The 24,876-nt window shown below is 34.1% G+C and overlaps 1 protein-coding gene and 1 pseudogene across 1 annotated transcript; both read right to left on the reverse strand.

Annotated features, from left to right (window-relative positions):
- Positions 1-9,086: 9,086 nt before the first annotated feature.
- LOC143647906 (olfactory receptor 5K3-like) lies at positions 9,087-10,016 on the reverse strand. Its single transcript, XM_077117589.1, has one exon. It carries the CDS (start codon positions 10,014-10,016, stop codon positions 9,087-9,089), a length of 930 nt encoding a protein of 309 aa, XP_076973704.1.
- Positions 10,017-19,376: 9,360 nt separating this feature from the next.
- LOC143647656 (RNA polymerase II elongation factor ELL2 pseudogene) lies at positions 19,377-21,291 on the reverse strand (annotated as a pseudogene).
- Between the last annotated feature and the right edge of the window lie 3,585 nt (positions 21,292-24,876).

Consider the following 24,876-nt stretch of genomic DNA (forward strand, 5'->3'; position numbering starts at 1 on the left):
ATGAAATTTAACATCGAATGTTACCTAAGGACTTGTACCCTATTCTGGAGAGATGTATCCTGTTTCCAGTTGTATACAGGACAGTTGAGTATTGTTAGATGAAACACATGACAATGAGTGTTCTGTGATGTTTATGTTCTGTTGTCAACTTGGCCAATGATAATGCCCAATTGTCTCATCAGGCAACCACTGGCCTGACCATTACTTCAAGGAGATGTCATGGCTGGTTGATAAATTGGAAAGCTGGTGTATTAAATCACCAGTCAGTTGATTGCACCTGTGGCTGATTACACCTGTGGCCAACTAAGGCGTGACTCTCACCAATGAGATAATCCAAACAGTTGAAGACTTTTAAGGAAGAAGAGAGACATTTTTGCTGCTTCTTCAGTCAGTGAGCCTTTCCTGTGGAATTTGACCAGACCTTTCATCAGAGCCTTCCCTGTAGATTTTGGACTCTTCCATTCCTAAGGTTGTGTGAGACAACTTTATAAATCTCATATTTACAGATATATTCTGTTGGTTCTGTTTCTCTACAGAACACTGAATAATACAGCATGTTTGTGCCAAACAGCATGGACATCAACTTTTTATGCTGATTAAACTGCTGTTACTGCCATGTACAAATTTTATAGGAAAGGAGACCAATGTAGTGTTCCAATATGACAATATATTTCAAAGAGTTCAATGGCACTTGTTACCAACTTGGTTACCATAACCCCCTTTTAATTCTGATGGATGAACAATCTGACTTTCATTAACATATAATTCAGGTATGGCTTATCTCTCTTATTTATAAATCAACAAGTGACACCACTATATGAAGGCTTAGAAAATGGTGCATAGCATTGCACTGGATCAAGAAATCTACTTTAGAACAAAAGAAATGTGTGACATTCAACAATTTCTGATCTACTAGCCTCCTGTTTTAGTTTGCTAGCTGCCTGAATGCAATATAACAGAAACAGAATGGCTTTTAAAAAGAGGAATTCAATGAGTTGCTAGTTTACAATTCTAAGGCTGGGAAAATGACCCAATTAAAGCAATTCTATAGAAATGTCCACTCTAAGGCATCCAGGGAGAGATACCTTGGTTCAAGGAGGCAGATGAAGTTCAGGGTTTCTCTCTCAAGTGAGAAGGCACATGGCGAACACAGTCAGGGTTTCTCTCTCGACTGGAAGGGCACATGGAGAGCAAGGTGTCATCTGTTAACTTTCCCTCCTGGCTTCCGGTTTCATGAAACTCCCTGGGAACTGTTTTCCTCCTTCATCTCCACAGGTTGCTGGCTGCTAGACTCTGTTTCTCATGGCAGTGTCATTCTGCTCTCTCCAAATCTCATTCTCCAAAATATTTCCTCTTTTATAGGACTCCAATAAACCAATCAAGACCCATCCAAATGGGTGGGGACATGTCGTCCCCTAATCCAGTTTAACAACCACTCTGGACTAAATCACATCATCCAGGGAGATGATCTGCTTAAGGTTTCAAACATACAGTATTGAATAGAGATCATTCTACCTTTACAAAATGATATTTTGATTAAAACATGGCTTTTCTAGGGGGCATAGTTCCTTTCAAACCAGCACACTCCCCTTCACCATAATTGACATTTCTTAGGAACACCTGGCTGAAAATATTTCTGTTTAGCCACTATAAGTCACAACTGAGTCATAATTTTGTAGTGGATGCACTGTTATGATGGCGCTGCCTCCTCTGTGAATTTTTTAATTCCAAAAATGAATGAGCGCCATTTACATGGAAACATATCCTCTATAGGATAGATAAATACATGGGAACAGGAATTCCCTAGTGACACACTGGGGAAATTTACACTGCCTGTCCCATCATGTCTGATCATACATGTATTTAGAAGTCCTGATCCTCAGCGTGTAAATGAGATCCAGGACCACATCAAGAATCTCAGTGTATTTAAAGCAACAGATGCAATCTGGTCATTTCGGGTTTGTGGCACAAGGCCAGTAGGCATGATAACGGAATAAAAGGCTCTAAGGGGTTATTGACCCAATAACCAGAAAGAAGTAAGCATGATGTCACACAATGATATTAGCAAAGATGATATTTGGCATTCATGTGATTAACAGGTATCTTTAGTATTCACTTCCTCAAATTTGACACTCAATATATAAGGGAAACTGACTTGTTCTGAAATTGCATGGTGACATAGGCCTCAGAAGTTCCAAGGGTCTGATGTCAGTATCACCCCACAATGTGAGCCACCTGGGCTGGCAGACATAATAGCCAAAGATGAGGAGAATTCAGAAGATGGAGTAGATGATTACAAGCATGGTTAAAAACTGTCTGCAGCCTTTGATACTCAAGGATAACCTTCCTCTTATAGGATATCCAGGACAAGAGAAGAACAAGAACTCTCAAGGGGCTATTCTCTGAACTCATAAAAACAAGTGGTCTGAACAATGAAAAATATAGACTTCAGTGGATCTGTGGTTCACAGATGGGATCCCACCTGATTCCCTTGGCAGTGAGGTCACTGGCTGCTGACAGTACCAACTGAGTCAGCCTCTTGAATTTAACCTTGGTTAAAGGGATCTTCCTCACCAAGATCACACACTTCCCTTGGGGAGGATTACATCCGGTGATTATTCTGTTTCCTTGAAATATGTGTTTATACTTTCCACAATTCCATGCGGTCTTGCTTACTATAAACTTTAAAATAAATGTTGAAATCAGATAGTGTAAGTCCCTCAACTTTGTCCTTCCTTTTCATTTACCTCATCTGCCATCCCATGTACACTATAGAATCAATGTGTTGGTTGTGAATAATGTGCACATCAATGTATAATTTTCCAGGTGGAGATATGTATAAATACATGTATGTATAAAATAGATATACATGAATCCATACTGATGTAAATAAATGATTGTATACAGATATAAATTGGCAAAAAGGGACAAATACTCCCTGCAGAAGAATTGTAAATAATTTCTGGTAGATATAATTCCTGCAAGGAGATGCTAACATAACTTTCCACTCCTTATGGGGATTTCACAAAGTGACATTTTCCAAAAAGTACAGTATGGAAATGGAAAATAGTGCCTTTTCAGTGGAGAAACTTGACAAATATTGCCTCAAGCAAGTGATTAATGTTATATTCAACTGTTGCAATCTATGATATGGTATATACTACTGATAAGATGTTATTAGAATGTCAATTTACATTTTTGATCTTATTCCACCTCTCACATACTCAAACATAAATCCAGTCTAATGATGAAAAACATCAGACATATCTCAACAGGGAGACATTCAATAAAACATTAAACAAATACTCCTCAATCTGACAAGTTCATAAAAACAAGGAAAATCTGACAAACATTCAGTCAAGAGGAGGCTAAAAAGACATGATGACTAAATGTAACGTTGTAGCCTGGATGGGATCCTGAAATAAGTCAAAAACATTGGAAATAAACTAAGGTAATCAGAATAAATCAAGGGTTTAATTAATAATAATGAATCTGTTCTGCTGATTAATTGTAACAAATATGCCACATTACTGTAAGATTACTGTTAATAATGAGAATAAATGGTGTGCCACCTATAGGAATTTTCTGTAGTGTCATCATACTTTTTCTATAAATATAAAACTGTTTTTAAATTTTTAAGTTCATTTGAAAAAAAATTTAGATGACCTAAAGATAAAGCTATTTTTTTCCAAATGAATTTAGGTAGAAATCAGATATGGCACTATTTTTACACCTTCTGTATAATAATAGAATCATGTGACGATTGTAAATGGATACTTAAAACACTGAGGAAGGTGTTGGGAATCGGGAAATTCACGTTGTTTCCAAGTATTAACAGACTGGGCTTATTTTAATTATAATACCTTATCTTTAGCATGGAATGATCTGGTTGCCATCTGAGGCACTAGTTTTTAAAATTTGCATCTCCGGTTATGAAGTTATGGTCTTTCATTGTGATGCAAAAAGGAAACATAGCATAGCTACTCCACCAAAAATTTTGAACTGTAGCTAATGGTGAGGAAACATCAAACAATGCAGATTGTGGAATATGTATACAGGGTATGCTATTTTGAACAGTTTAAAAGCTTAGTGTCATTAAAGTGAAAAATAAATCAAGAGACTTCTAGATTAAAGGTGTCTAATGAGTCATGCTAACAGAAAAAAAAATAGTGACCTTATCTGAAACCTTGATGGAGATTAAGTACGCGTTGAAGACAATTTTTTGGAAAATTTTGAACACAAAATATACATACTTTTGAATTAATGGTAAGTTTCTTGGTTATGATAATGATATTATGATCATGTAGGAAATGCCTTTGTCCTTTTGAGATATATGTTGGAGTATTCCAGGGTAAATATCATGAGGTCAGCACCTGTAGCTGACATATATATATACACACACACACAGACAGAGATGGAGACAGAAAAAGGCATTGCTAACATTGTTTAATCTTGGTAAAAAATACACATGGTATTGCTTCTATAATTATTTAAAATTTTCTTTTCAGGTTTTAATATTTTTAAAACCATACTTTGGGAAAAATGTCATTGATTCACATTTCTTTTGGATCTCTGCTCCTTTCCTCCATACACACCACATCATAGCCTAGTGAAAGCTTATCCTTTCATCTTATTTTCAGTTCCTCATGCTATGCATAGGAAAGCTTAGTGGTTAAGATCAAGGGTTCTAGAAAAGAGGATGATTCTTGGGTTGATGCCTGAGTTACACCTTGATATGTATATACACAAATTAAAATGATACTTTGTCCCTTAATTTTTTTTAAATGGAGTTTTAGAAAGTAGTATATACTAATAAAAATAAATGACTCAATAGATATGCTATGTGGTGGTTAGGTTCATGTGTCGACTTGGCCAGGTGAAGGTCCCTAGTTCTATTGCTGTGGACATGGGCCAGTGGCATGTGAACCTCAGCTGTTCCTGATTACATCTGCAGTCAGCTAGGAGCCATGCCTGCTGCAGTGAATGACATTAGATTTAACTGGTTGGTGTTTAAATAAGAGAGTTCAATGCAGCACAGCCAAGCAGCTCAGCATACCTCTCTCAGCACTTGCAGCTCAGCCCAGCCTTTGGAGATGCAGAAAGGAATCACCACGGGGAAAGTTGTCCGAACGCACAGGAGAGAAGGCCAGCAGAGATCGCCCTGTGCCTTCCCACATTAAGAAAGAATCTCACTTGAAAATTAGCTGCCTTTCCTCTGAAGAACTATACATCATCTAAATAAATCCCCTTTTATTGAAAGCCAATTTGTCTCTGGTGTGTTGTATTGCAGCAGTTAGCAAACTCAAACATGCTTTAATGTCAAAATGGATACAACTGAAAAATTATTTGTAAAAATAGATTGTTGAGGATTAACTTATATGGAACGCAAAAAATAAAGCTAAATCATAAAGTAGGAACCATGAATGTATCAGATAATATTCTTTCAGCTGCAAATTAAACATCTCTTCAAATAGTTTAAGCAGTAAGAAAATCAACTGGATTTCACTAAAAGAGGTATTTTATTTCTATTACTCTGGTGTTATTTCTCACTGATTCCCACAATTACATCCTCTATTGCATGTTGATTTCATGCACAGAGTGGCTTGTCCCTTGAAGGTAAATTGGATGAAGATAATGTCAGATTTCATAGCCATACACAATGCATTCAGAGTGAATGAGTCCACTTTTTTAGGTATCGTTTAAATAAATAAAACATATGTATGGTAAACTTCTAGAAAGTCACCTTTTCTGTCTTATTGGCCACAAACAATTTACAAATTTTGATTCTCAATATAGGTAATGGGGCAGGGCTGCATGAGTACCTAAAGAAAACCATGTAGCCTTAGAAAAGGGAAAGGGGATCAGTGGATGTAAGGCTTACGAAAACAATGTCACCAAATAGAGGATGGAAACAGAGGTTCAACATCCATCCAATTCAGAGAATCTCAAACTTTTTGGTTTTCAGACTTCTTCATGTATTTAAAAATTATTCTGAACCGAATAAAATGTTTGTTTACTGTATTTTGTCTAATTTTATTACTTTTAATAGGAGTTAAAACTAAGTAATAAAAATCTTTGTTTATTAATTAATTTAAAGATAAAATAGCAAACCTATTACATGCTAATTTAAATAACTGTATTAAAAATTTATTGAAGCTGGTGAGAGATAAATTTTGTTTATATTTGTAATTTTCCATAATAAAACTTTACCTGAGCAGAATAAACAAAACAAAAAGAAATTCCAAATAGTTAAACACCCTTAGGTTGGGGCATAAAAAAAAAAACTTTATTTACATATTTTTTAAATATACATTTTTATCATGCATAAAATACAGAGTTTTGTACTATCCTATTGGTGTGGTACATTTGTTACAAATGAAGAAAGTACATTTTTATAATTGTACTATTTACTATGGCCCATGCTTTAACTTAGTGTTCACTCTTTACAGGTTTATTTTTTATATTATTCTTACTATATCTTTCAGTTTACTTCTAGCTATATTTTCTTTCTATAAGCTGTGCATTGATTTTTATCCTAATATATTTGGTGACATTAACATAGATTTATCACACACTTTAACATCTGATATCAGGCTCTTTCACTATTTTCTTGGCTTATCTATCTGACACATTTCAGAATAGTTTACCTAGTTCTTCATAAGCCACCTCTGATATTTTTATTGTAGTTACATCAATTTACTTCATTTATGATACTTCATTTATGATAAAACATCTCATTGGCATCATAGACTTATTTTAGAACAGCAAGCAGCATATATCTCAGTATGATTCAATAATTAACAGGTGAAATAGAAGCATCTGGAAATATCAATGAATATGAGTTTTCAGAATAGGAAGTTTCTATTCAGGAAGAGAGACACAGAAATTAGAATGGGAATGATCAATATATATGAATACATTAAAATGAAATTTTCTGCACATCAGAAAACATTATAAGGAAACTGAGTAGGGAAATAAGCAATTGAGAAAAAAAGACACATAGTTACATAAAAGTGCAACAGCCTCAAAGAAATCAGAAGACTCATTCAAAAAGGTGGCAAAAGGACAAAAGCGAATGATTTCCAGTATAAATTAAAATTGTCAATATATGTATGAAAAAATTTTAAATTCATTAATCAAAGATAATTTCATATTAGTTTATACATGATGTACTTAGGAAATACTTATTGAATGCCTAAATATTTCAGACACTGTATTAAATCCTTCTAACATCAGATCAAATACATCATCGATACTCAAATGAAGAAAATAAGCCTTCGTTTTATTGTCAAAAAGTAAATTGCAGTTTACAATTTTTCCTTCTTTAAAATATTTTTATATCAATGCACCCTTCTCCATTTGCAGAGTCTTCTCCAGTTTCACATTTTTTTATGTATTATAAGAATTATTGTGGTTAATGTCATTGATTATAGAGTTTCTTTTACAATAAAGTGCCAGATCAGAGCTCTGAAATTATATAACTCTGCTGCCAGGAAGAACTCAATGTCTGATGCTTTTTAGATGAGTTAAAACAAATTAAGATTATTTAGAATAGCATTAAGAGTCTAAGTAACCTAGTCTACTTCCATCTTTTCCTCCCACATCCACCAAGAGTCTCAGCAACAGGTCTGCCACCTTTCTCATTCTGTCCACCTGTTGTTCACTTCCCTGATCCAGGACCAAACACATTTCCATTAACTTTGACTGTTCATGCTATTACTCCTGTTTTCCACAAATACCAAAAAAGTTTGCATTTATTAAAGCATATTTACTTCTGTAGTTATTTTAACTAAATACCCTGGGCAAGACTGATCTCCAATACCTAAACCCACAATTATGTTATGTATACCCTACACATTTGAGGATTGCTTGCACATGATCTGCATTGGTTTTAATTCATATGTATGTGTTCAATATATATCTTACAATGCAAATACTTTGAGATAAATAATTTACATTAATTGTGAATGAAATAATAAAATGCTTGGATAAAACAAAGTATTGAAACAAATCCCAACTCTATTCAAGGGTGACTAGATGAAGTTGGGTAAACTACTAAATGTTTAATAGTGTGAGTTTTAATCTGGAAAAGCATGAAAAATTAATGATCAGATCATGGGCCGGCGATATATGTGCATATTCTAGTTTAGTGTTTGGCATATGGTAGGATCTGAGTAAGCTTTTTTTCTTTCATTTAGTACTTTTAAGTGATCAATAAATATTTTTTGTTCAGATGATTTCACAGCAGCTCCCTCTTCCTCCTAATGATGTGACTATAACAATTTACTTTGAAAACAGTGCAGGTTTATGATATTACTAACAGTAAACAAGACTATTAATGACATTGGGGATCAAATAATGGACTTCAGTGATATGTTCAGGAGTTGCAGTGCTATCCATCATGAACAACTAATCAAACTACCTGAAAACATTCAATCTATAGGGATTTCATTATAAATCTCATCGTTTCACACAACAGAGTGACAAATCTCCCTTTGAAAGATGCTCTATTTCAGACAGTTTGAGAGGATAAATAACTAAGAGAAGAGATGAAAATGTTCTTACTTGAGAATATATTTTCTGAATGGATCCATATGCAAACATAATCTCTAGAACTAAATCAAGAGAATCAGTTTCAAAAGGATAGTTTTCATCTGATAGACGTTGTTTGTTAAGAAGGGATTTATATTTCTGAAATTGGATTGAGTTTGTATGATTAGGGATTCCACACACTTAGCAACATTATTATATTTATATAATGTGATCTTTACTTAGTATGTGTTGAATTTATTGAACATTGAAATTTATTAGTCTGACACAATTTGTGAATTCAGAGTAATCATTTACTTGTAATTGATGGATTCTATTAGCTTAGAGTTTGCAATACATCACAGTAGAAACCCTCCTTTCTAAATGTATATATCTATTTAAAGATTATCTTGCTTTCATATCATCTAATTTTAATAATTCAATATTTTGCACACAAAAATGGACAATTTACATTTTCTCACTATCCATTGTCTTTGAAAAAAGTTACCATATTAAAATCAGTTTGATACAGGGGCTGATACTTATTTCAAAATATTCTAAGATTTGTTCTTCACAATTCTTTTTACAGCGTTTATTACTTCCTTATTCCTTAGACTATAAATAAAAGGATTTATTAAAGGAATTACTTGACTATAAAAAACAGCAACAGGTATATCTTTACCTTCTTCTTTGACTGAACCTGGTTGAACATACACAAAAATTAGAGAACCATAGAATATTGAGACTGAGAAAAAGTGGGATGCGCAAGTTTGTAAGGCTTTGCCTCTTCCCTCTTTGGATTTCATTTTGAAGATAGTGAAAATTATGTAAAGATAAGAAATAAGAACCGTAATATTAGTGATGATCTGAATTGAACCTGCCAAGATGTGTAGCACCAGTTCATTGATAAAGGGGTCAACACAAGAAATTCTGTACAATGGAAACATATCACAATAAAAGTGACTGATTTCATGAGAGCCACAGAAAGTTAATCTGAACAGTAACCCCACCTGAATCATGGCATGCATACTTCCAGCTATGTAGGTCCCTGCAGTCATCTGAATGCAGAGTTTCTTTGACATCCTGGTGTGGTACTGCAGTGGGCTGCATATTGCCACATACCTGTCATAGGCCATTGCTGCCAGAAGAAAGCAGTCTGCAGTTTCAGAAAAGCAGAAAAAATAAAATTGTGCCATGCATTCATAGAGGGAAATCGTTCTGTCTTTTGAAATGAAGTTCTCTAACATCTTGGGTGTAACAGCACAGGAGCAAAAGGAATCCATCAGAGCCAGGTTGCCCAGAAAGATGTACATTGGTGTGTGAAGACGACGATCAATATAGATCAAAACTACCAAACCAAGATTCCCCACCATGGTGATCAGATAGATGGCAAAGAACACCACAAAGAGAAGGTGCTTCAGCTCTGGTTCATCAGTAAATACACTGAGGACAAATTCAGTCGTTATGGAGTGGTTATTTTCTGTCATTCCGACCTTTTCTATGTTGAGATAGAAATAATGGAGAAATAAGATTCTAATTTACAATGACTTAATTTCTGTTCATATTTGCCATCATACAACGGGCAGAGGAGTTTCTTCAATCATCTTCTGTTGGCATTCTAATACATTCACACTTATTCTAGAACATATTATTTCCCCTATAGTTCACATCTATGGCTTCAAGTTATTTGGTCAGCATTCAGAAGAATATTTTGATAGTTTCAAAGAGAGTCCTTACAGTAGTAGTTTTTTTGTACACATTTGTGGAAGGTTAGATTACAAATCTAGGATGTTCATATATGGAACAGCATTTTCCAATAATCTCAATGTCAATTTACTATTGAAGCTCATTATGATGTCCTTAGAAACAATGATTGCTACATGCATTTTTTTCCACTGAATAATCTTTTATTATGCTACTTCATTGGAATTATGTTTAAAAATGGCACAAGTTGATACATAAAATTAGGAAAAGGAGAACCATTGGTCTTTCATGAAACATACCTGGAAAATTGGGAAATAAATATCCACATATTAACTAAATAATTAATTTGTATATTTCACCTTCATATTTAGATCAACACAGTATGGAATCTATGCCCGCCCCTGGAGAGCAAGTTCTCTAAGTCTATTTATAAATAAAGCAACATTTTTTCCTCCATTTATCTGAATATATTCATTCTTTGTTGTAAGGCTTTTGTTGATGTTAGTATATTATTAAGTTCTGAGCATACTCTCATAACATGAACAAATTATGAGGTTTTAAAAAATACCCATCATTTACCCTGTCCAATTTATTCCATAGAGATTCCACCTGATATTTTTAGCTTATCACATAAAGCTCCCTATTATTTGATAACTCATTTAAGCTCCCCTTCCCCTGATCATCTGAAGATCTATTTATTTTTATCTAAAAGCAGTGGACCTAGTTCCTGGTATTGGGAGAAATAACAGTCTGCTTCCAGAAAAGCATTATGCTTTAGTATCTCTAAGAAGATTCAAATTCCTTAAATGTCATTTGAAGTTCTCTCCAACCTTATCCTTTTACTTCCTCATTTCCCACATTTAATAACTGCCCTTCCAGCTTTATTACTCTGTCCAATCATTTCTCATCTACATCCTCTCCCCACCCTGAATACCACTCATATCCGCAAACACCCTGACCCTGCTTTTATTCTCATTAAAATATCAAAATTGTTTCCATCCATTATAAAGGAAGAGTTTATATATAATGCCACTTACTAAAATTTTAACTAAATAATCCAGACCAAACAATAGCTCCATATTCTAAACATTCAGGCATGTTTTATATACCCAAAACAATCTAGGATAATTTATATTGCTTTTTTTTATATATCTATGCTCAATTTCCTTATCAGATTGCAGCATTTGAGAAAAATTGCCACATAAATCTTTGTAAATACTTTCAAAATATGACAAAAAGTGCAGAATGATTCAAATGCCATCTCCATTCTGATCACATGAGACAAATGAACTTGATTTCGGTATTCTACCAAGAATAGCAACTTACCTTCTTGATGTCTGAATATTTAAATTTTTAACTTGGAAGGAGACAATAAAAAGGAAATTTTTCAAAAAATTCATATCATAAAATGTGTTTTTCTTTTATTTGATTTGATTTATTACTACTTTTTTCCTGCTTCCTTGTATATTTATACAATTTTTGAAAGTATATACCATACCTATAAATTTATATAAAAAATTAAGCACAGTTTAACTTTCCAATTCTTAGAAAAACATAATTGCTTAAACTAACTAGTATTTTAGAGAACAAATTGTGTTTTGCTTTTCAAGCCTTTCTTCTCACATTATTAAATGATACATTAGAAGTTATCCGAAGATGTAAATCCTGTAAGTTATTTAGTAAAAACTGGTTAATTTTGCACAATGTCAAATTCAATATAAAAGATTTGATGCAATTTTATTTGGTATTTTTCTAAATCATTAAATGTTAACAATTTGATGATTTATATAAAATAAAATTAACTTTCAGTGAATAGTCCTTACCATTTAAAATAATTACTATGTGATCTTATTGTATACTTTGAAATTCTACTTTATAGTCAGAAAAAGTTGCAGTATTATATCTCATCTTAGTCTCCACAGTCTTCAACTTAGAGCAAAGCTTGAAAAATAATGAGTTTAAATCTAAGAACAATGAAAAAATGTTGAATAAATATAGAGAAGAAAGTATTCATGGATGGTATTATAAAAAGTAAAAGTAAAGAGAATATTTCTCTTACCAAGATTTCACAGGGAAATTTTTTGTCATAGTTCTTCACTTGCTTTAGGGTATTAGTATTGTACTTATAGAACTTCAAAATGAATATCTTGGTCTTTAAACATTTGGAATTTAAGGATGATCATGTAGAAAATGGCTAATAGGTCAGTGTTCATATTATATTATATTCTTTACAATTCAAAATATATTTTCCATCAAATCCTAAAGGGGTTTACATGCATTGCCATCATTTTATTTCTATGGGAATATTTAGTCCCTAAAACATTTAAACCATGGGGTATTAATTAAAGAAGTTTTGTGAGAGACTAAAGTTAATAAACCGACTTTTACTGAAATCTACTTGATAGTGCTGATCCTGATGTAACCAATATATCAGAAACATGTAAAAGATATCATGATGCCTTACAAAAAGGAATGGGGATCATTGTCCACCAAATAGAGGGTGTAAACAAAGGTACAACATCCATCCCATTCAGAGAATCTCAAACATTTTGAGCTCTGGACTCCATTATGCTCTTAAAAATTATTTAAGACTTGAAAATATTAGTTTATGAGGATTTTATCTGTATGTATTTCCTATATAACAAATTAAAATGGACTAATGAAAACATTTATTTATTAATTATCTGAAAAATTAAACCTATTATGTGAAAACTTACATAACTATTAAAACTTTATTAAAGTTACTTGATAGGAGCCTGTAGATCCAATTTGTCTTTATTTCTACTTCTCCAAGTACAAAACTTTAAGTGGACAATATAGAGTAGAACACAAGGAAAGATTATCCAAATAGGACAGAGTCCTAGGACAGGATATAAAGAGTCATTTCTCTCTAGATTGATTTGTGTTGCTATTCTTACCATGTCCTTGGGTTTGCTTCAGGACAGCATTTTGTTTTGCAACATCTGCATATTGATTCTTGAACTAATATGAAGTTGTTAAAATTATTGTAGATTTATCACATATTTTAGTATCTGATATCAGTCTCTTTCGATATTTTCCTGGCTTATCTATGCACAAATTTTAGAATCTGTCTACACATTTCTTCAAAACCAACCTCTGGTATTTTGAGTGCAATGCCATCAAACTCTCAATTTATTTAAAGAATCATCTAACTAGCATTAGGATGTTATTCTAGATAATGAAACGAAATATATTACAGAATGATTCAATAGTTAAAGGTGAAAAATGGAAGTATGAGAAAATATAAATGAATATAAGATTTCATAATAGGAAGTTTCTAAGCAACAACAAATCAAAGAAATTAGAGAGGGAATGATCTATAGATATGAATACCTAAAAGGAAAATTTCTGTACATTACAAAACATCATAAGTAAAATTGAAAGGCAAAAATATTGAAAATAAAATGATCCACAACCATACACAAGTTCAATACCCTTGTGAAGTATAATGTATACATAAATATCAAGAAAAGTATAAGCCTCAATGAAAAACTGGGCAAGGGACATGAGCAATGATTGGAAGCAAAAATAAAACCGGTCAATAATATATGAAAAAATGTTTAAATTCACTAGCAATCAAAGATTTAACAACATGATTTATACATCATGTACTCAGGAAATGCTTTCAAAATACCTAAATATTTTGTATTTAGTATTAAATATTGGTAATGTAATATCAAATATATCATCAATAATATGCAAAATAACAGAATAAGCCTTTATTTTATTATCCAAAAGTTAAGATTTGCTATTTGTTCTTCCTTTAAAATGTGCTTATACCTATGCACCTTTCTTCTTTCACAAAGTCTCCCCCAATTTCTGTTTTCCACACCTATTATGTGAAATTTATTGTTATTCTCATATATTTTAACCTCTCAAATTAAAAGCCAGATCAGATCTCTGAAAATATAATGATATTACTGTGCTCCCAAGAAGACGTCAATGTTTGATGCATCTAAGATAAATTCAGATTCTTTGAATCTGATACATTTCCACCCATATTTTCCACATTCTCCAAAAGCCCTAACCAGTAGCTACTCCAGCTTTCTCACTTTGTCTAAGCGTTGTTCATATCCTTCTTTCCTCACCTCCAGGGCCAAACTTGTTTCCATAAACATCGATTCTTCTTATGTTATTATTCCTGTTTTCCACCAACTATCAATATATTTTCATTCGTTAAATTGCATTTATTTCTAATTCTACTTTAACTAAATACCCCAGACTAATGATCCCTATTGTTGGAAATCCCAAGCATGTTACATACACCCCAAACAATCTACAGTTGCTTGTGTATAATCTGCATTGCTCACTATTCATATATTTTATTCAATATGCTTATCGTTTTGTAAAATTTTGAATTAGCTACATAATATAGTACTGTCAATGGAGTTGTAAAATGCCAGGTGGAAATGGATGTATTTATCCAAATCTCAGCCATCTTCCTGGGGGACCTAAATGAACTTGGATTAGCTACAAAATGTTTCATAGTGTGAATTTTTATTCTGGAAAAGCATGAAAAATAATGTCTAATTCATTAGTATGTAATTTATGCTAAAGTTCTAATTTGGTGTCTCATAGATAGTAAACTCAGAGTAAGTTATCTTTCTTTTATTTTACACTAACTAATCTAAAATATTTTTTTCTTCAGATGCTTGCACACCATCTTCCTCAGTATAAGTATATTGATATGCTTATAACAATAATGTCTATTGGAAAGAGTGCAGGTTAATCATATTCCTAATAAAAGTAAGACAAATGATGACATTGGGGAACAAACCATTGATTTAATTGATGTATTCAAGAACTGTAATATCATGCCTCATGGACAACTAATCATATATATGAAAACTTTCAAATTCATAGGGATTTCTAAATAAGTTGTATCATTTTTAACAATACTGTATGACAAAATATAATTTTAGAGATAGTATATTTCAGACAGTTTGAAAGAATAAATAGCTCAGATGAGAGATGACAATTTTTTAACTTGAGAATACATATTCTACATGAATCCACATTGCAATATGATATTGAAAACAAAAGTGAATTTGAGAATCAAATTCTAAAGCACAGTTTACATCTGATGGATGCTATTTCTTGTAAAGGGATTAATATTTGGAAATTTGGAGTACAGCTGATCATTAGGGATTCCATACATTTTCCAAACATATTATTTTATTTATGGACTTCTCTTCTGAGGATTTCTTGAATTCGTTGAAAATTGCAACCAATTATACTCTGACACAAATTGTACATGCTGGAGTAATCATTTACTTTTATCTTATGGACTCAGTTTATATTTTGAAATACATTTCAGTAGAAACCTTCCTATGAACATAATTATCCATTTATATATTACTTAATTTACACACCATGATAGTTACAAATTGGATATTTTACATTTAAAATGGATATTTTCCATTTTGTCTATATCTTTAGACTTTAAAAAAGCTGATATCAAATAAAAACAATTTGCTAGGAGAGATTATATTTGTTTCAGAATGTTATGAGATTTATATGTCATAATTCTTTACACAACATATATTACATCCTTATTTTTTAAACTATAAATAAAGTGGTTTAATGAAAGAATTATTTGAGTGTAAAAACAGCAGCTGGTATTTCTTCATCTTTCACTGAATTTGGTTGAATATATCCAAAAAGAAGAGAAGTATAGAATGTTGAAACAGAGAGAAAGTGGGGAAGCACAAGTACAGGAGGCTTTGCCTCTTCCTTCATGGATATCAATTTGAAGATACTGAAAATATGTAGAGATAAGAGATAAGAACTGTGATATCAGTAAAGAACTGAATTGAACCTACATAATGGGTTCATTTTATAGTGGTCAACACAAGAAAGTCAGTACAATGAAAACACATTAGAAAAAAAGTGTTGATATGATTAAATCCACAGAAAGTCAACCTGAACAGTAACCCAAATGAACCACAATATGAAGGTTTCCAGATATGTAGGACCCTGGGATCATCTGAAATCAGAGCATCTTCAACACCCTGATGTGGTACTACAGTGGGCTGCATATTGCCACTGCACCAGTTTGAAATATTATATACCCCAGAAAAGCCATTTTTTAATCCTGATTCAATCTTGTGGATACAGCCATGTATTTTAATCCTGATTCAATAATGTAAGCTGGAATCTTTTTATGAAATTATCCTCATGGATATGTGACACACCCAGTTGTGCATACTAACTTTTGATTAGATGGAGATGTGACAACACCCATTTTAGGTGGGTCTTGATTAATTGACTGGAATCCTTACAAAGAGGAAAAATTCTTAAGAAACCACAGAAATGGCAAGTCTAGAGAAACGGCAGATGCTTCAGAGCTGATAGAATCATCACAGCAGAGCTGACAGAGATGAGGACACATGGAGAACAGAGACACAGATGTTTGGAGACGCTTGGAACCCAGCAGATGTTGCCATAAGATGTTAAGCAAGCAGAACATGGAGAGAGCCAAGGGAAGCCAACAGATGAAAGTCAGCCCTGGAGAAGTGAAGTGAGGAAACTCCACAGGAACAGAGGCTGAAAGCAACAGTGCCTGGAGCAAGGTACCAGCAGATGCCAGGCACGTGACCACCAGCTGATCGAGATGTCCTGACCCACAGGCCTTTCTCGAGTGAAGGTAACCTTTCTGTTGGTGCCTTAATTTGGACACTTACACATCCTTAGAATTGTAAACTTGAACCTTATTAAATTCCCCCCCTTTTTTTTTCTAGTTCTGGTATTATTGCATTCCAGCAGCTTGCAAATGAAAAAGACACATACCACTCATTGGCCATTGTTGCCAGAAGAAAGCAGTCCACAGTTTCAGGATTGCAGAAAAAATAAAATAGTGCCATGAATTCATATAGGAAAATCATTCTATCTTCTGAAAAGATTTCTCTACCATCTTGAGGGCAATAATATAGAAGCAGCAGTTATCTATTAGAGCCAGGTTGCCCAAAAAGATGTACATTGCTGTGTGAAGGTGACAATCCATATAGTTCAGTACTACCAAATCAAGTTGCCACCATGGTGATCAGATAGATGGCCAAGAACACCACAAACAGAAGTGACTTTATCTCTGGTCAATCCTTAATGCCTATGATTATAAATTCATTTGTCTTTGAGTGAAGTGGCTATGTTTGGCCAACTTTAGATTCTCTATTGAGATAGGAATAATGGAAAAATAGATTCTAATATAGAATGTACATAATTTTCCTTCCGAATTTTCTTTTGTACAATAGGCAGAGGAGCTTCTTTAATCATCCTTCCTTGTCTTTTAAATACTGGTACGCAATCTTTTAGGGGGCATTATTTTTCCTAATTTTGAGTTCTATGATCTCAAACTAGACGTCAGATTTCATAAGAATATTTACAGGCTTATAGCAGTAGAATTTTTCTGTATGAATTTATGCAAATGTTGTCTACAAATCTGTTACCCATTTTTGCTTCAGTATTTCTAAATAATATTGAAGCAAATTTTGCATTGAATACCTTTCTAGTTTTATTAAAAGCAATTTTCTTGTACATGTATTTTTTTTCTGCTGATAAAATTTTCATAAACTATATCCTGTTGGAATTATGTTTAAAAATGGCACACAATAAGTACTTCACTTTATATATAATTTTTTTTCCTGGAGAAAAACATATTTATTAAAGATACTACCAAAAATTTTGCAAAAATTTCAGAACAGATTTGTAAACATAATGCTTCCCTTTTCAACTGGCAGCACTTTGAAAAGACAATACGATGAAACAACACAACTTGAATTTACATTAGTTCAAAATCCTTACATTTTTTTACCACATAACTTATGTACCCACATGATAAAACAAGTGACAGTTGAAATCAAAGTCAATATATAAACTCCATGAAGTGAAAGTTTGTGCTATTTGATGAATCGCAATATTGTATGGATAAATATATCTGCTTTTCTTACATTCCTGGCACACAGGATGAAAAAAATCTTTAAATATGCATTTCACGTATGTTATAGCTTTTTTGCATATCTCTCTTCAAAAAATACTTTATAGCAGTAAGTATATAAATATAGTTATAAATAGGTTACCTACATGTTTAATTTTATAATTTTGCCCCAAAACTATAGATCTGTTTCATTTTCATAACATTTTGATTTTACCCAACATTAATAAAGCTGACAAACTGTCAAAATTGGAAATGCTTTTGTCTTCCACAATAGAAGTAGCAATTTGATAGAAAACAAAAAACAACCTACAGTAACACTCGTCAGTTGTTTAACCTGAGTGTTTGACCTACTAAGAGTAGCAACTCTTTTTCCCTTCATGCATGCTCACATCCACACAACCTCTGCACACACACACAGATTGAGCACACACTTTAGAGGCTGGTAGGCCACAGTGTGCTTCCAGTTGCTCTAATCAAGTGGGAAGCAGTGTAGGTAATGATCAACCACACTATGTCCACAACCAGCAAACACCTTAAGGCAACCATTGCAATGGGGGGTTAACTTGCAGGGCACATTCACTGTTCTTGATCAAGTCAGTTTGCGTATATCTATGTGTATGTATATCTATAGATGTACACATATGCTTTTCTATTAACCCTCCAAAACATTGTTTTAAATTTTTCTGTACTTTGTGCAAATTTCTAAATATTCTACCATTTAAGGCAAAGAATTCACATTAAGAAAGATAAAAAAATAGGCTTATGTTTATCCAAAAACATTTCACTTTGCACATTACGGTTGTTTGTATTTTTTTTTAATGCACACAACTTTGAAGTGTGGAAATGTGTCCCCAATATAAGAAAATCATTTCTAATGACAACACAAGTTTTTAAAGAAAAAAAAATGATTTGAAGTATAGATACTGGATTTCCAATATCATTCCAAAAAAAGTAGTTCTCATTGACAAATACAAGTCTAAGGGGAAAAAAGACCAGAAAAATCAGCTTCAAAGATGCAAGGAAGCAAAGTAAAGTGAAAAAAAAAAAAAAAGAACTCATTTACTAATGCTGAAATGTTCAACAGGCAAAGCTATATCTTTTTAAAATCTTAGAGCAAGTCATTTGGAATTTTAAATAAGTAAACTTAGGTTTATTCATATCTTCTGGTCCCAGCAGAGTTCTAGTGCCATTACTCTGCATGTTGTTGGTCAAACTCACCTATTAGTCTTTTGATGTACACCAGCTTGTTACAAAGATACTTGCCTGTGTATTTTTCTCCATGGTAATTGGGACTAGACTGCTTGTTCTTCTGATATTCTTATAAAACTTCTTCATGAACATTCTGCTACTCTTTTGAGCCAGGAGAAAGGTGCTTTCGTTGTGCATCCAATTTGATAAATCTTCTAGTTACAGTCTGCATCCTGGCATGCAGGGCTCTAGATTCATCATACTCAGCATTGAAGTCATCCTTGTAATTCTGGCATTGTTCATAGGAGACAATAGCAATATATCTTGTCAAATGATCTGGGAGTTCAATTGTTGGGGAAGGCCCTGTAGAGGCAGTACAATTCTCTTTAACTCCTTCATTGGAATTTGGACTAGAGTTATTTAGCTTGGCAATTTCCTCTTCTTTTTCAAGGTCCTCCACCTTTTCCTGAATAGTCTCAATACCATGGTTTTTTATATGGTTCCTTTCCTTGTGTTTTTTAGATTTCCTTTTGGACTTTTTGTGAGATATTGAATGATATTCTTTCATAGACTTTGGATACTTTAGTAGAACTGAACCAGGGGGTAAAGTTTCCAGAGAAGACCTAGAGGTATATTTGTCTTGCTGGTTTTCACTAAAACTGTTAACAGGTAGGACTTGAGTCCCCACCCCCCTCCCCCCGCCTTCTGGAGTGTTAGGGGATTTGGAGTTAGAATTTACAGTCTGAGGAGGATATGAAACAGGCAAGTGGGTTGAAGGTAGTGGTGGAGGGGTGGAGACGGTAGCAGCTGCAGGTGGCAGTGGGAGACCTGCCGCCGAATTTTCACTAGAGGGATTCAAATGACCATTTAATGTTGATGGTACTTTGTGTGTCAGGTGAGATATTTAAGCTTTTTTATTCGTTAAAGGATCAATGAAATCTGAATCTAATAACTGTTTCTGAGAAGGAGAAGATGCAGCATTTCAACTAGAACATAGAGGAGATTCTGAAGGGCTGGTGCCAGCAGCATTCGGAGATGGATTTAATTTTCTAGAGATCACTGACTCCAATGACCATCTGTCTATTTCACTGTATCCAGGCCAGTCTCTCTGAAGCTCTTTAAAAACATAATCCTTTACTGCATATGAGAGATCCTTAAGATTCAGATTGGCTACCTGCTGCAGAATTGCTCCAAGGGTGTTCTGGACTTTTTGATCGATGCCATCTTTTCTGCAATCAAGCAAACATCTCAGATTTCTTGAAGGCCTTCAGTGCCAGTAAGTGAATCCCTCTGTTCCTATAGGCTGCTCAGAAACACTGCTGCTGCTGTCTGTCTTTTGAATTGATTATTTCCATCCATTATTTAAGGCATAGTTTACATATTATGATACTTACTAAAATTTAACTAAATATTCCAGACCACACTGATCTCCACACAAAATGATCTAAGATAATCTATATTGCTCTTTTGAATTGTATTTGCAGGGTTCCTGGTAGTTGACCTTTTCCTCTCAGGCACTGCATCTGAAACAGCTTGAGGTGCTTTCCCAATTTGCACTCCTTTACCTACATATGTAAAGTATGATAACTTTTGTGCTATGGTTGTGGAATTCCTCCTCTGTCTGGGCCGTTCTTTCTCCTGTCATCTGATATAAGTCATTTGTTGCACAAACTGTTATCTTATCTTGTATAAATCCTGGGCAATTGAGCTGGGAAACTCCAGAGCTGGAGAATGTTTGCTGGATGCAGTCAAAGCTGCCTTGAGGGTTGTACTTACCCACATTTAATGGATAGAAGTTAAAATTATATACTGCATTGGAAGGGAATTTTAGGATTTTTGACATACCCTTAGAGCCCTTGGAATGGAATTGAAGGTTGAAAATGAATTAAATTCTTGTGGCTCTGATATACTGTCATATACACCACACAGCCAGACCTGGAGCTGCCACCACTGCCACCCACCCCACTCTCCAGCCTATATACAGTTTAAATTTCCTCGGTTGTTCAAGCAAATACAATGCAATTTCTTGGCTTAAACAGTGCAAGATAATTGGCTACAACTTGAGGTTAGCATAAATTCTACTGAATGCATCATCAAGGCTATGCTTTCTCCCTGAAGACTGGTGTTTTGGGGCTGACTATAGGTGATCCGTAGTCCTGAGCACCTTTCATCATTGCAGTGCATGTGGCAGTCTCTGCTACCTCTTCCTTCTTTTTTCTGCTTCTGTTGATGTTCAGTTTCTGGCTTTTCACTCTGTTACTTTTTCTCTGTCTTTCTGAATTTCATTCTGCTTATAAAGGACTCCAGTAATTAGAGTAAGACATTCTAATTCAATTTGGGCTCATCTTAAAGAACCCCATTAGAAGGTCTTACTTACAATGGGTTCATACTCACAGATGTAGATTACTTTGAAGCATAATGTTTTTCGAGGTTACCTATTTTCTAATCATTACACTCCATTCTCTGGACCTCCAGAAGACATGTTCTTTCTACTGAAAATATAGATTCTTTCCATCACAATGACCCAAAAGCCTTACATCATTTCAGAGACAATGCTAAGTACAAAGTTTCATCAAAATACATTACAGATGTATCAGGCAAAAATCCCTTCTGTCTGTGGACCTGTGAAACCCAGAAAGCAAGCTATTTGCTTCTAATATACAATGGAGAAGCAGGCAATGAGTAAACATTTCCCTTCTACAAGGGAGTAATTGGAAAGAAAACAAAGATCATGGATCCCAAACAGTTCTGAAACTTAATGGTAAACTCCATTAAGTTTCAAATCTGAGAGTCATCTATAGATGGAGTGGCAGCCACAGCCCTTCCAACTACTTTCTGAATATCAGGAAGGCTTTCTGGCTCTCCACAAACCCTGGGGCATAGGTGATACCCTCTCCAAGTACTGGGGTTGTGAAGCCAGGCTTTCTGCAAATGTCAGTGCACAGATCATATTATTTCCAAGCTTGGGGATGGCAGCTCTTTTTCTGAACAACAGGGAATAAGGGCCACCCTTTTCATGAACAAAAGCAGGTGGCTTCCCACTCCAAGCATGTGGTTGGACCTGTTCTTTCCACGAGCATATGGGTGGGCCTGTGCTTTTGGTTCTTAGGAGATTTCTTCTGTCCATTCCTCAGCTTCATGGTTCTGCCCTTGACATCATTCTTACTTCAATCTGACCCCTCTCTGTATCTTTCAATCCTGACTGGTAGGTTTTTTCATGAACCTTTTTAAAAACGCTTGTGAGCTTTGCCTGCAGTTCACAGGGGTCAAAACCATCAAACAATAGAACTGTCCACAGATATTTCCTGCATAATTGTATTTCCTATCCAGACTTGGATAGTGAAATGCCTATTTCTATCTGTGTTCATTTAAACCCTCACATGGAAAACCCTATCTTCTGAAACTCATTTTCTGCAAGCTCAGGGATGTCCCTAAGTGGTTTCTGCCCTAGTCTCAGAATATGCTATTTGGAGAGGCTCAGAATTTTTCAAACCATTTATTTCTGGTTACTCTGTGTTCAAGAGTTCAGTTTTTAGTTTAACTCCTTTCTTCTCACATTTTACTCTAAGGTTCAAGGAGAAATGAGAATGACTTTCCACACCTAGCTTGGAAAACTCTTCAGCTAAATATTCAAATTCATTACTCTCAAATTCTGCCTTCCACCCAACATCAGAACGTGTAATGGATCAACTTATAGAATTTATTGACTTACACTTTCAAAGCTAGGAGAACTCCAAGTCATGGCATCATCAAGTCCATGCTTTCTTCATAAGACTTGCATTCTTGGGCTATCTGCCAGTGATGTTTGTTCCTGACACTTCTGTCATGTGCCAACGCACCTGATGACCTTTCCTGGCTTCTCAGTTATCTTTTGGATTCCATTTTTATTCAACCTCTGGCTTTTCCCTCTCTGGATCTCTATCTACCAAATTTCATTCTGCCAAAAAAGCACTAGTAATAGATCAGTGCACATTGTGTTTGAATTGAACCGTTCCTTAACTGAATGGACTCATGAATATATTAATTTTAAGAATATGTTTTTCTGGGGTACATAGCTTCAAACCACCATATAATCTTAGGAATTGCATAAAGATAATAAAGGATGAAGGAGGGGACCATACATTTTAATGAAACATACTGGAACGCTCATAAATTGACTCTCCACATTTTATTTACTAAGTAATTTGTATATTACCTTCATATTTATATCAACCCATTGTGGAACCTATTCATGACTTGCAGAGATGCAGTTATTTTTCCCTCAAGTTTCTGAATAAACACATTCCTTGCTTTTAATGTCTCCTTGGGCCTCTAAAATTGTCAGGATTATGAACATAATCTCAAAATGGAAAATAATTAATGTGATTTTTAAATACCCATTGTATAGCCTTCCAACTTGTTCCACAGAAATTCATCCTAACATTTTTAGCTTATCACAAAAAAGTTTCCTGCTATTTGATTATTCAATTAAGCTCACTTTCTCAATACCATTTTCAGATCTGGGTGTCTTTACTGAGAGTCAGAGGCCATCATTCCCTGATTTGGCAGATACAAGTCTTCTTCCAGAAAAATTTTAACTTTGGCACCTCTAAGATCAATTTTAATTCCTTACTATGGCCCTTAATTTTCTCTTTACTTTATCCACCTGCATCTTCATTTCTCATATGCAACAGCTCTTCCATCTTTGTCTATCTTCGCACCCATTGCTCACTTACCTCCCTCCTGAGTACCATGTCCATTTCAGTAAACAGTGATTCTGCTCATGCTATTATTCCTCTTGTTCTTGTCCAAATATCAAGATGATTTCCATCCATTATTTAAGGCATAGTTTACATATAATGATACTTACTAAAATTTAACTAAATATTCCAGACCACACTGATCTCCACTTTTTCAAACCATCAAGCATATTTTTATACACAAAATGATCTAAGATAATCTATATTGCTCTTCTTTATATATCATGCTCAATTTCCTTATTTGATTGTAGCATTGAGATTAATAGTGACATACTGCTTTGAAGATATATAAAATGCTAAGAAAGGCAGAATGATTCAAATTCTCGCTCTACTTTTCTAACTTGTGACAATTACATTTGTATTTAATATTCTACCAAAGTTAGAAGTCACCTCTCTAAGTCTACAAATGGAAATTTTTTTTTTTTAGAGAGAGGGAGGAAGGGAAGGAAAGACAGAGAAGGAAGGAAGGATGGAAGGAAGGAAGGGAGGAAGAAAGGGAAACATCTTTAAACATTTTCTTGTTTTATTATATTTTGTTTGTTTGTTTGTTTTTTACATGGGCTGGGGCCGGGAATCGAACCGGGGTCCTCCGGCACCGCAGGCAAGCACTCTTGCCCGCTGAGCCACCGCGGCCCGCCCCTACAAATGGAAATTTTAATTCTGAAGAAAAGGCTACAAAGGAAATTATTCAAAACACATCATTACAAAAAAGGTAGCTACCTTTCATTTATCAGAAATGAGTCATTCCCATTTTTTCTGCTT

Source organism: Tamandua tetradactyla, chromosome 10, assembly GCF_023851605.1.
Source record: "Tamandua tetradactyla isolate mTamTet1 chromosome 10, mTamTet1.pri, whole genome shotgun sequence".
Lineage (NCBI taxonomy): Eukaryota > Metazoa > Chordata > Mammalia > Pilosa > Myrmecophagidae > Tamandua > Tamandua tetradactyla.